Source organism: Equus caballus, chromosome 20 (genome assembly GCF_041296265.1).
Source record: "Equus caballus isolate H_3958 breed thoroughbred chromosome 20, TB-T2T, whole genome shotgun sequence".
Classification (NCBI taxonomy): domain Eukaryota; kingdom Metazoa; phylum Chordata; class Mammalia; order Perissodactyla; family Equidae; genus Equus; species Equus caballus.
In genome coordinates, this window is record NC_091703.1 from 40,793,930 (window position 1) to 40,807,295 (window position 13,366).

Consider the following 13,366-nt stretch of genomic DNA (forward strand, 5'->3'; position numbering starts at 1 on the left):
GCATTTCCTGGTGTAACTGTTGGCTTGGTGTCCATCTCCCCCATTAAGCAGGAGCTTCTAGGAAGGCAGTATTCGGCTAGTATTTCTTGAAGGAACAAATGAATGAAGACACCTGACTTCATGGGGTTGGAGACCAAGACGCAGATCCCCACTGTCCAGGTGGCAGAGCAGGATCCATGATAGCAGGTGCCAAAGAGAAGAAGGGCTTCCCCCCAGGGGCCTGAGAGGAGTCCCCAGCCGCTCACCCGCTCCCCCTCCCAGCCTGCCCGCCCACCACCGACACACACAGCGACCCAGAGCGCTAGAACACTTCAGCTTTATTGATTGAAACAACCGCGTCCGCGACTAGAGGTTACATTTGAGGGTTTAGGGGGTCAAAGAGGGACAAAAAGGGGACAGAGGCTGGGGTGGAGACAGAGAGCAAGGCAAAGGGGTGAGGATGGGGTCATGTGACTAAAACAACCCCAATACCTTTCACCCGTTAATGAGGGTCTCCTGTTGTGCTTTTACCTTGTTGGGGGGGGGAGCCTGGGCATGGGGGCTTGGCTTTTCTCCCAAGTCTTTGAGGCCTCGGGCTGGAGCAGTCCCCTCCTTCCCCTGCCTCTTCTCCTGGGTTGGGGATAAAGGCCTTGGTGAGCTGGCCACCCTGGGGCAGGAAGGATGCTTGGAGACCACTGGGGCAGAGAGGCAGCAGAGCTGGGCTGAGATGGTGATTATGTGGGCGGCTGGGAGGAGGGAGAGAGGTGCCAGGAGGGAGGGCATTCCCAGTAGGGCCCCCAGGAAATGAATGCAGGCGACATGAGGGAGAGCGGGTGGCAGTGAGCAAGTGCCATCTCTCTGGACCTCTGCTTTCTCACCTGTGCAGTGGGGGCACTGGATTAGATGGTCTCTAAGGTCCCTTCCAGTTCTAAGGGTCAAGGAGGCCCCAGGAAAGAGTGGTTCTTCTGCCCCAGCACACACACACACCCTCACACACACAACCTCACAAACACAGAACACTGACTCAATAGGGAGGGGTGTGCTACCCTGCCTTCGGAAGCAAGGAGGGCTCCCCTGAACCCAGAACCTCAAACAGTGGCCCTACAGGGACCCTCCAGAGGAGGTTCACCCACCCCATTCCTGAGGACAGACCTGGAAATGCCCTCTACGTCCCTGGAGCTGTCCAGGGAGAGGAAAACACAAGGATTTGCACACCCCCCTCCAGCCCTCCTGGTCCTAGGAAGTCGACAGGATGAGGACATAGACACATTGAGCTTCATTCCCAGCCCAGGCTTGTGAGAAGACAGGGGAGGGGAGGGGAAATAGAGTCCCTTCTATCTGGAGCCTGGACAGCAGTGACAGCCAGTGTGGGCAGAGGGAGGCAGCCTCCACGTGTCATCCAGGCCTGACCTGGGGTGGGAGGGGTGGTGGCCTGGAATGAGAGGCCAGAATTGGAGGCAGGGAGATGGTACATCTCCCAGTGCAGGGCCCCCAGTAACATCTGTACCAGCACCCGGAGACAGGGCAGTCTGACCAAGCTCCTTGTCGCTGCCTGGCAGGAGACCCCAGGGGCAGTGACCAGAAGTACTACAGGGCTGTAGTACAGCCACGGCTGTAGTACCTGGCTTCCAAGGCTGGCTCCACCCCAAGTGGCTGTGCGACTTCAACCAGTCCCTTTCCTCCTCTGGGCTTCACCTTCCTCATTTACACTGGAGAGGTTCAGACCTCTGAGGCCCTTCCCAGCACGGACAACCAGAGCCAGGATTTTCGCGGAGCACAGGGAGAAAGGAGACTGCATGGGAACAAGGTGTCAGGGCTCTCCCAGAGAGGGCAAAGGAGGGAGGAGCATCCCGGGAGGAGGGGCTTGGTCTGCAGACTTAGCTCAGCTCCCCAGGTGGCTGTCTGTGGTCCCAGGGGCAGGACAGTCAAGCTGAGACTGCCCCTCTCCTAACTGTATGGCACCTGGCCCTAGGAGTCCCTTTCTCCCCCAGATGCCAGCCTGGAGGGGACAGGGATGAAGGAACCCCAACACCCTGAGGGTTAGACTCCCCATTTTAAGGCCACAAAATGCCTCAGCCACCCTGACCCAGAGGGCGAGACTGCCACTGGGGAGATGCACTGGATCCAGCCAGCCTGGTCTCCCCTGGGCTGGGGGTCTTCAAGGGCCACCTACCAACGCACAGACGCTGACACCCACTGGCACAGAAAGACACACACAGCACAGGCGACACTGATACAGAGGTGTTGACTCACAGGCACACACAGACACACAAACACTGACACACAAGTCACCCAGAGACATACTCATTCCTTGCAGACTCCCTGATACGCACACACACACACACACACAGACTGGAACACCCCTAAGCGCTCACATCACACACTGTTAGTGTTAGCACGCACTGACACCCACACCCCCTGCAGACCTGCCAGCACACACAGGCACACACACCAACCTCACCCATCCGCACATGAGGACCAAGGACCTCGGCGTCGCACTCAGGCACACCATGTTAACGTAGGTCAAGCCACCCTCAAACCAGGGCTGCCCCTGGCCCACTGTGACCTCTCCCCAGCAGTGCTCCCTGTCACTCCCCCACCTTGCACTCTTTGTCCCTGTGACCATGTCCCCTCTCCCCAAACAGACCAGGAACTCAGGGGCCACGTGTGTGCAGTTCAGCTCAGCGGACACACACTGAGCACCTTTTCTGCCTCTGGCTCTATGGATATGGAGGTGAACAGGAGAGACAGGGTCCCCATCATGGAGCCGCCAGGGCAGGGGACAGATTTATTCAAAGGTCATCCGAGGGAAGTAGGCATAGGGAGCCACGAAGCCCCAAGGAGGAAGCACTCCAGGCTATTCATCTCTGGATCTCCAGCGCCCACTCCAGCGAGGGCACAGAGGAAGCATCGGCAGGCAGCAGGCCAGTGGTTCCCCCTCTTGGGTTCTCCTGAGGCACTTTTAAACATTTCTGGTGCCAGGCTGCACTCTAGTCCAGTTAAATCAGGAGCTCTGGGGTGGTACCCAAGCACTGGTGCTTTCTAAGGGACCCTCTGTGGTTCTACTCTGCAGCCAGGACTGGGAACCACTGGTTTATATAATCCATTCCACTGGGCAAAGCCGCTGAGTGATTTCCATAATAGGCCCACTTGTGCTGGGCATGAGGGTGGGAGGGGATGGGGAGAGGGTTGGAAGGTTCAGAGGAGGAGCTCACAGTCTAGTTGGGGCAAGAGACCCTGCACAGATGGGATAATTAAGGAACAATACCCTGCAGACACAATGGAAGCGTATTCTGGAAACCTAGAGCCACTCATTTCGGACAGAGGCCTTGGCTGGGCCAGGAAGGCAGCCGGGCTGGTCCAGTGTCAGGAGGCCTGGCTCCAGCCCTGGCCCAGCCACCCGCCAGCTGTTGGTGATGATGATCTCCCAGGCCTGGCAGAGCGCTGAGATGGGCAGCGTTTGCTTTGGTTCCCTGCCTGCCTCCTGGTATCACAATGCTGCCTCTTCTCCGCAGCTGTCCCATCGAATGCTCCAGGAGGAGTCCTGTGACACCCCCAGCACAGGTGCTTGCATTTCAGCAGGGTCATCTGTAAGCTCTCTGTTATCCATAGGGAATGAAAAGTGGAAATCCACGTGGCGGCAGGCAGCCTGAGACCACAGGATAGGGCTGGAAGTGGTATATTTGGCCAGCACCCCACAAACATTCATGTCACTGATGAAGATGGACATGCATGCTGACATACACAGGTACTCACAGAGATGGGGTGTAGACCCAGCCTCATAGATGAATATGTATCATTGCACACGCAGACTCATATTTACACACACTCCTGCCGAGAGATGTACCCATAGTGCTACATAGACACAAAGGGGCCCACACTCATGCACACACGTGTATGCACACACATAGAAACATGGCCACATGCACACATACGTGAAGACTCATCCTGGAAGGGGCTGGGCCTCCTCTCTCCCATGGAGAGCTGGGTGGGGGGCTCAGAGGTGATGTTAAAGAGGAGAGGTCTGGACCCCATCATGCCCGTCTCAGGCTCCCAGCCCAGGACCCAAGGACAGGGAGCCCTTTCACAGCTCAGGGCATGTGGCTCAGCTCCCAGGGAACATGGGGCCAGCAAGTGCCCCACCCTCTACCCCCAGCTCTACATACCCCTCCTCCTTCATTAACCCAGGGTGGGAAGAGAACAGCCAACTAAAGAATGCTTTTCAGTGGAGGGGGCAGGGCACCCCCCTACACACACCCTCCTATCTAGGGCGTCCCTTTATGCCAAGTATATAAGAAACGGAGGCTCCACTCTACTCCCAAATTCAGTGCCCCATATGAGGGGGGAGTGAAATCAAGAAAGCAGGCCTTCTCCTCTGCCCCTCTCAAGTCAAGCCTCACCCCAGAAAATGGCCTGGCCACTACTCCCCTGGCTTCTCGGAGATGCAGCTGGGGGCTGAGGCGAGGCCAGCCAACCAGGACAGGGACTGTGCTCTCAGGAATCCAGCTGCCTGCAGGGTAGGGTTGGGGTGGGATGGGGTCGGGGGAAGGTATCAGTCTTCAGACTGCCCAGGCCCAAGACCTTGTGCTGGGTCCCTTGGAAGGGGCACAGTGAGGGGGGAATATGACATCCTAGGGACAGGTCAGGGGATCTGGGTGACCTGAGGGCTCACCTTCCAGCCCTCACCCTAGGAGCAGAGCTGCATGCAGCAGGTGCCTCACCTTCCTCATCGTCCCCTGCACAGGGACACTCACAGAGCTCACAAAGTCCCACCTGGCGCCCTCTGACCCTGGCCTCCCCTATTCCAGGGAGTCCCAGAATCCGGCCAAGGGTGGGGCTCCCACGTCTGCTCCCCTTCTGGCTCCCTCTGGTAAAGCCACTGGCTGGAGCTGAGCCTTGAGTTAGGGACCGGGAAGGGCAGAAACACACCACAGGTACAGCCAGGACAAGGCCTATGTGGCGCCGAGGTCCTTGGGGTGGCAGACGCCATTCAGACGAGTCCCCTGTCTCCGCAGTAAAGAAGGTGCTGGCAGGTCGGATAGAAACTTGTGCTTTAATATATCTCTGTGTGTGTGAGTGTAGGTGTGTGAGCATGTGCGTATGTCGAACGACTGTCTCCAGGGCCTTAGTGCCGGGCCTCTGTCCTTGTTTTCTGCTCATCCTCGCAGCCAACGCAGGCCCCCTTCCTGGCGGGCCAGCCCTGCCCCTGGGCACCCCGACTGGCGGGGTCAGTCTTTGGTACGATGTGGACACTTTGGTGTGCCGGGGGCGGGGTTGGGGGGGCCACACAGCTCTCATCATCTCTGCAACGCCAAGAGAAAGATGGCCATCGGCCCCCAGAGCTGCGGGCAGGGCCGGCGAGGGGCTCCACTGCCCGGCATCACCACCACTGCGACGGGAGAGAGAAGGGAGACAGGCCGGGGCTCTGGTCAGCCCGGCAGGGCCAGGGCATAGTGGGCAGGCTGTGGGAGGTCCTGCTACACCCCCACCCCCCGCCTGGGCATCTGAAGGTGGACACTGCCCTCAACGCACACAGACATGCTCGTAAGCACAGACGTGAGGTGGTGTGGTGTGGGTGTTAACTCAGCCTGCTGGGGTCCAAATTCTGGCTCTGCAGCTAAGACATGGAGCAATTTACTCAACCTCAGTGGGCCTCAGTTTCCTCATCTGTAAAATGAGTCTAATGTAAGAGCTACCCCAGAGGACTGCTGTGAGGATTAAAGGAGGTCATGCACACACGGGGTTTTGTACCTTGCCTTGTTCATAGTAATCGCTAAGTAAACTCAAGCTGTTATTGCAAACAACTGGCCCCAGGGTGGGGGCACACATTCACCTCTGGACCCACACACACAGAGCCACAGGAGGCACTCTGGACTGTAATTAGCTCAGCTAGCTCTCAGGGGGTCAGGCGCTGGTCCTTTCACTGTCCTATACATGTCCCATAGCCTGAGCCAGAGTGGGGTCCAAGTGTTCACATAGTCACCGACACATGCATCCCATCACCCAGCCACTCTGAATCCTCATTCAGATACAAACACCCTCCCCCGAAACAGACAGGTGCCCACCCCCCACCCCAGATTCGGCTCCCCCACCCCCTCCCGTCTTGCACCTTTATTGGGATCCATCTGCTTCCGGGGACACTCCCCCTTCTTCAGTGTGACATCGTCTATGGCGATATCCCCCAGGTAGCCTGAACCTCGAACCCCCTCAAAAATAATCTGGGGTGGAGTCAGAGAGCAAGGAGCAGAGGTTAGGAGGTTCTGCACCAGAGGCCCCTCCCTCCTTCCCCGCAGCCTTCCTGGAAGTCTTCGCGTACCCTGCCTGCGTTCCTCCTGGCTCCCAAGAACAAGCACGGGGCCTTCCTAAGTGCTTCCTGGCCAGAGCGACAGCTCAAGGGCTGGGAGAGCCTAGGAGGAGGTTCTGGGCCTAGTATACTCACCTGGAAGGGCCCGCTGGGGTTGATGGGCACATGGGCCTGCTGCCACACATTGCCCTTATTGCCACTGAGGGACCAGGCATGCGTGTCCAGGGCCTCTTTATTCCGGGACCGCACCAGGAGGTTGAGGGAGCCTGCGGGGAGTGTGAAGAGAGGGGAGCAGTGAGGTCTGGACAAGGACACTTTACCCTTCCACATCCACCAAGACCCCCTCTCCCACCACTGCCCATAGCACTGTCCCCGGTGGATGGGACCTTCTCCCCAACGCAGACCGGTTCATTGTCCCATTATCCCAGGGGGGGACTTCAACATAGGAAAGAGAGAGACAATAGCAGGGTTTCAGTTCATCAACACAATCTGCAAATTTTCATTTCTTCCCTTCCTTCCTAATCAGCTAATCCCCCTATCCCTCACACACACACACACACACACACACACACACACACACACACACACACTCATGCCACCCTTCCCCCTCTAGACAGGGGAGTTGTCCCAGGACAGTGGGGCCTGTGTCTGAGTGCAGAGCAGGAGTCCCAAAGTGTGCAATGCATACCCCTGGTGGCACCTGGTACATGATTTCTGGAGGGACAGGAACAGACTTTCCATTTTTAATACTCAAGGTGGGTGTAGGGGGGTGAGCGGAATGGGTGAAGGGAGCCAAAAGGTACAAACTTCCAGTTATAAGATAAATAAGTCCTGGGGATGTAATGTACAGCATGGTGATTATAGTTAATAACACCGTATTGCGTATCTGAAAGTTACTGAGAGTAAAATTTCTCATGCCCCCCAAAAAGATTCTGTAACTATGTATGGTGACAGATATTAACTAGACTTCTTATGGTGATCATTTCACAATATATACAGACATTGAACCATTATGTTGTATACCTGAAACTAATATAATGTTGTATGTCAATTATACCTCAATAAAAAAATGTTAATTCTTATATGTATGTTTTAAGAGGTGAATAAAGCTAGGCTTCAAACCCGTGATTTCTCTAATATTGATGCTTAGGACACAAGTAAGAAAAAAGAGTGAGTTGGAGCCTGTCCGCCCACAGCCACAGGGCCCTGGAATTTTAGAAGTGCTGAGGGGTACTGGGAGAGAAGGAGGGGATCAAGGCTTGGCGAGGAGCACCCAGGCAATGTCAGTGCCCACCCCTCAGCTCTTCCAGCCCACCTCGAGCCCCCAGTGACAGGAAAGACCTGGCTCCAAGGGAAGGGGAATCAATCTTAGGTGACACCTGGTGGCTGGCATTTCCATGGTACTGCCCACAGACAAAGCCACACCATCTGTGACACCAGATAGACAGACCCCCAGTGGGGGAGAGGCACCACAATTTTACCTGCCTGAGACGAAAGGAGTTGGCTTGGACCAAAGAAAGTCAGTGAGACACAAGGTCTGGGGACAGCTGGTGCCCAGAGCTGGTAGGGTGGGAGGGGAGGGGAGAGGACGGACTAGGACAGCAAAAAACATCCTTCTCCCCAGCAGCAGACCCGGGCCTGGGTGAGGAACTTGCCAAACGTTCAAGGTACGTGGGGAACCTTCACCAGCTGATGGGGCCGGGCAAGGGTGACTCCCAGCGCCCCACGGTCCAGGAAGTGCCACACCAGCTTAGGCAGGGCTCAAACCCCAGTGCCTTTCGGGCTCCCAGCCAGCCCCAAAGGGACCTCTATCTCTCTTTCCCCTCCTGGAGATCTTTCCCTTGTTCCTATCTCCCTGGGGTCCAGCCTCAATCCCCATACCTTTTCTTCCTCCTCCACCACCCTTCCCCAAAGACCCTAATGAGGGAACTCCACGTTTTCACTGCTCAAACGAAAATTGAATTTCTGCCTTCATCAGCTCCAAGATCTCCCCTGCTTCCTGACAGCCTTTCACAGGGGTCAGAGCCTTCAACCTCCCTTAAGGGTTGACCTGCTCACCACATTCTCTACCATCCTCGCCACCTCCAAAGTCAAACCTGGACATACCCCAGCTTCCCGGCCTCTGGGCTTTTGCTCCAGTTGTTCCCACTGCTTGAGATGCCCACCTCTATCATGTTCCCGTGGCCAAGTCCTTCTCATGCTTCGAGGCCTCTGAAACGTCACCTCCTCCAAGAAGTCTTCCCAGGCTTGAGCTGGGAGTCTCCTATCCTTCGTGTGAACTGAGTCCTCAAACTGCAGCTCCCGGGCCCTGACTGCCCTGCTCTGCGATGCGGCAGTTATGGGCATTCCCATCTTCTCCGCCTGTTTGACTCCTTGAGGGAACGTCTCCATCAAATTCCTATCCGTTCTCAATATTAAGTGCTGAATGAAGAACTTTCCATGACTGTCATCCGGACTGAAGAAGGACTTCCACAGAATCTCAGGGTGAGAAGTTACCTCAGGGTTCGTCAAGCCCAGACCTCCCTGTCATTCATTTGTTCATTCATTCAACTAATTGCCAGGTACTGTTCCAGGCACTAGACATACATCTGTGAATAAGAGGAAGACCCCTGCCCTCATGGGGCTTAGACTCTCTTGGTGGTAAGCATTAAAAAGAAAATAACGCAGGGAAAGAGTTAGAGGGGTCTTTTAGATGGGGCTGTCGGGGACCTCTCTGAGGAGATCTGAAGGAGGGGAAGGGAAGAATGTTCCAGGCCAGGGGAAGATCATGAGCACAGGCATCTAAAGCAGGAAGCTGCCTCAGTATTTGAGGAAAGCTATGTGCTCCAGCTGAGTGAAGTGGTGCAAGGGGGAGAGGGGGTGGCGACAGAGAAGCAGGCAGGGCGGGATCAGGTATGGGAGGCCTGGAGAAGATGGTGATGGAAGGGGACAGAGCAGGGGAGTAACAGGACCTGGGACAGGGGTCCCCTCCACAGCATCCTTGCCCGACAGTCTTCTTGTCGAGGGACAGGATGGCCCACTCCTGTGCTGGGCAGATCTGACGCCTACAGGGTCTTCCTCAGGTAGAATTCAAATCTGCCTCCGCCAGGAAGCTTTCACTGACTGCTGTTTGTTCTACCCCGCTGGGGACACTGAGCAAGCTCGGGAGCACAGACCACTCCTCGGGGAAGTCTCTGCATCCCAGCTCATAAGGCCTGATCTCCTGTGGCCACGCTGGACCCAGCTGGGACCCCAGTGCCCTTCCTAAGCTTAGGATAAAGTGACCAACTGTCCTGGTTTGCCTGGGATATGGGACTTTTGGTGTAAAAAGTTGGAATTGGTTTGAATTGGTTACTCCAGCTGGGGAAGCCAGATGGAAATGAGGGGGCTGGGCAGGGTAGGGCAGGACAGTCCTGGTCACCCACCCCACCTACCCCACAGGAAACTTCTCATGAAGTCCAGACCCAGCCACAGGCAAAGTGGTCTGTGTGGATGGCCTGGGGGCCCCAACGGATGCAGAACCTTCCATCCCACCCCATTCTAGTTCATCAGTTCCGCTTGATCCCTTACTCTAGCTGCAGAGACTTCTCCATAATGAGCCTTTACTCTGCTTAAGTCCCTTCCTCTACAGTGCAGCTGAGGAAAACAATGAAGCTTTCTGTGGCCTGATGAGGCACGATCACCAAGATGTTCGGTTCAGAGGGAAAAGCCAGGCACAGAACAGTGTGTGTAAAATGGTAGAAAACAGAATATATATGTAGTGGTTTCTATATGCATAAAGTATTTCTGGAAATTTGCCTCTGAGGAGGGGCTCTAGGTGGCAGGAGGCCTGGGATGGAGGCGGCCTTTCATTATGCACCTTTTGTACATGTTGACCTAGCAAAATATATTACTTTTCCCATAAATATGTAAACAAGCAAATAAATAAATAAAAAGTTTTAAATTGTTAATTCCTCAGCAGAGTCTTCCATAATCAGGGCCCCAAGTCAGTCGAGTCTCCCTGTTACCAGCTGTCTCGGCCCTGTCCTTTTGTGTCACGGTGGTCACTAAGGCCTATCTGGTGCAATTAGTTATTTAATGTCTGTCTCTCCCACTTGACTGTAGGTGCCAAGCGGACGGGAAACTTGTCCACCCCGTTCTCTGCAGCAGCTGATGCCTGGCACTGAGCAGGGGCTCCAGAGGTGATGGCTGGCCGGATGAGTTCATTGATCCATGTGACACTCCTGCCAGTGCCATCGCTTCCCAAGGGGCATTCCTTAGGGTCATGCCCACACTTAGGAAGCAGGACTTCCTCTCACCGCTCCCAAAGCAGCACCCTTCCAACCCTGTGTTTAGGGCTTGGGAGAGTCAGACAGACTTGGGTTGCTGTGTGATCTTGGCCAAATGCTTAACCTCCCAGATTTACATGGTAACATCCTTCACCTGGTGGTTGTGAGGGTTAATGAGACCACAGACGCAGCGCACCCAGGATGGCATCTGGCACCTGGCAGGCACTCAATACGTGCAACCTCTTAGCTGTCTTCTTGATCCCCTCCAAAAACTTAAATCTCATCCTGCTGGAGCCGTTTGCTTTGCAGACTCAGGAAGCCTCGACTGTCTCAAAACCTCAGACAAGCTGGCTCTGGACATCCCCCCTTCCCCAGATTCTGCTCACACCCCTACAAGGATCTGTGACTCAGCCAAGCTGGGAAGCCCAGGCCTCACCGGGCCAATCCCCAGCCTCCTACGGAGCCTCCCCTCCAGCCCCCCGCACACACTCGGGCAGACTACCTGGTCCCCCGACTCACCGATGTGCTTCCCGTACATGTGGTAGAAGAAGGAGACGCAGTAGAACTTGGCGCTGGCGTTGTACAGGGGACTCACCAACCGCGCACGGTCCCCCAGCTCCCGGGGCCTGGACGTCTCAATGAACATGTAGTAGCCTGCAGGGAGGGGGAGATGCGCCAACAGCCCCCTCTTCACCCCACCCAGGACTCTTTCCACCCGATTCCTTCTCTACCTTAGCCTCAGCTGTCTGAATCCCAGGTGCCTCACCCCAGCCACCCTGTTCTCCCTGCCGCACAGCACAGGAGTCTGGGCCACGTTCATGAGTCCTTAGCTCCACTGCAGCTCCTCCTCTTCCTGATCCTCTCAGGACAGAGCTGTGTCCCCCTCAGACCGGGGCTCCCTGAGGGCGAGGCTGCGTCTCCCCTCAGACCGGGGCTCCCTGAGGGCGGGGCCGCGTCTCCCCTCAGACTGGGGCTCCCTGGGGCTAGACCCCTCCCTGAAGCAGTCCTCCATTCCTAGCAGCAGGCCATGTCCTCACCCTCTGGAGTGCCGCTGATGTCAGTGGGGGGACCGGTGTTGGGAGAGCGTTTGGGGTTCTGGGTGAGGGCGTTCTGCCGTGTCCAGTCAAAGTTGTCTGTCAGGTCCTGGGTGTAGCCACAGATTTTCTCATCCTCAAAGTGACAGGTGTTGTCTGCATTGGGGCGGGAAGGGGTGGGGGTGAGACAAAGAGGTCAGCCCCCTCAGGCCCTCTGGACCGGTTTCACCCTCCTTGTCCTCCCAACGCAGCTCCCAAGCATCCACGCAGTGGGCCCAGGATTCCAGGGCTTTGAAATCAGGCACTGGGGCCCCTGACAAATCTGTTCCTGGAACAGGACTTCTTAACCATTTTTGTGCCACAGACCCTTCTGGCATCAAGTGAAGTTAAGGACCTCATCTCAGAATAATGACTTTAGACGCATAAAATGAAATGCATAGGGTTACAAAGGAAATCAATTATACTGAAACACATTTGTCAAAATATTTTTAAAAAACAAAGGTGTGATATAATAATAAGTGGACTTCTTTATTATCTAATAACGTCACAAGATCTAGTGTCAGGTCTAATAGTTACCATAGTTTTAAAATACTAATGACTGTAAATGACATTCAGAGATCGCTGCAACAACTTCAAGGTGATGTGAGAACATTGGATTTCTCCTAATGACAAAGTCACGGGCAGTGATTACACTACTGTGGTTAGTTGCCTGCATTCATCATTGAAGGAGACGTTAAATTTCCACTAGAAATTAGGGAAAATAAAGAAGTCATTGTATGCCCTTCCAGGTTCTAGGTTCATGACCCCCTGAATTCTACACACAGATCCTTTAATGGTCCACGGATCTCAGATTAATGATCCCTGCCCCAGAGAACAGAGGATGTGGATTAGCCTGGCCTCTTCATCTTTCTTTTGGGGACAGTGAACGGTGCTGAGTGAGGATGAAAGGCCCTGAGTTAGAGGTGTCCCTCCTACTCCATCCCTGTCCCCCGCCTTTAAGATCCAGAATAAAGCCTGGATGCAAACATCCCCAAGCCCAGCACTGCTCCTTTCTGCTTCTCCTTCCAGCTGCTGCTCTCCACCCCGTTTTCTCTCTGGGTATCTCTTGGGGTTCCTTCCTCCCACCAGGGGAGCCCTTGTGTCCTTAAAGGGAAAGAGAGTTGTGGGGAGTGGGGGGGTATCTCACCTGATAGGTTGGGAGAGTTGATGGCTGAGAAAGCAAGCAGGAAAACCAGTCAGAACTGAGCTGTGGGACTATGCAGAGGGTGCCCAGGCTTGGGACCAGGGCACAGGGTCCCCAGAGCCAGGACTGGGACCCAGAGGGGCCTGGGCGGCAGTGATGGAGTAGAACACTGCACAGTGGGGATCCCCAAGCTCAGGAACCATATGGGGAGTGTGGAGGGGGTTCCCTGGGCATAAGATGGGCCCACCCTTACCACCACCACCACCACCACCTACGCTCCGTGTAGTGGATGATGCGGGAGGCCATGTCACCAGCCCCGAAGGTGGTGTAGGGCGTAAGGCGGACCTCATAGCTGTGGGGCACGCGGAGGTCAGTCAGGATGTACTCCAGCAGCTGTCCCTTCTCCACGCGCCGCACCGGGATGGCCTTCACCATAGTGTTGTGCTGATTCAACTGTAGATACAGGGAGTCCCCAGATGCCCGGCAGGCCACGCCCCCCACCAGAGCACCAGCCCAAGCCTTGGTGTGACTTGGGGGTGGGGGGTGGTCAGTGTCAGGCAGCGGAAAGAGAAAGGACTAGGAAGCCTGGCCCTCAATTTCCTCATCCGTGAGACAGGAC

The 13,366-nt window shown here is 55.5% G+C and overlaps 1 protein-coding gene across 7 annotated transcripts in view; it reads right to left on the reverse strand.

Annotated features, from left to right (window-relative positions):
- Nucleotides 1–300: 300 nt before the first annotated feature.
- MDGA1 (MAM domain containing glycosylphosphatidylinositol anchor 1) overlaps nt 301–13,366 on the reverse strand; it is a 61,060-nt gene continuing 47,994 nt past the window's right edge. For 3 of the 7 annotated variants that reach the window (XM_070244494.1, XM_070244497.1, XM_070244495.1), the window contains 7 exons: nt 13,023–13,200; nt 12,751–12,774; nt 11,568–11,720; nt 11,050–11,184; nt 6,419–6,549; nt 6,089–6,197; nt 301–609 (listed from right to left, as the gene is read on the reverse strand). In XM_070244494.1, coding sequence (XP_070100595.1) covers nt 482–609; nt 6,089–6,197; nt 6,419–6,549; nt 11,050–11,184; nt 11,568–11,720; nt 12,751–12,774; nt 13,023–13,200 — 858 coding nt within the window. In that variant the 3' untranslated portion in view covers nt 301–481. Of the gene's footprint in view, nt 5,369–6,088; nt 6,198–6,418; nt 6,550–11,049; nt 11,185–11,567; nt 11,721–12,750; nt 12,775–13,022; nt 13,201–13,366 lie in introns of all 7 variants that reach the window. The other 4 variants (XM_070244496.1, XM_001918154.5, XM_070244492.1 and 1 more) reach the window with 3 other exon arrangements.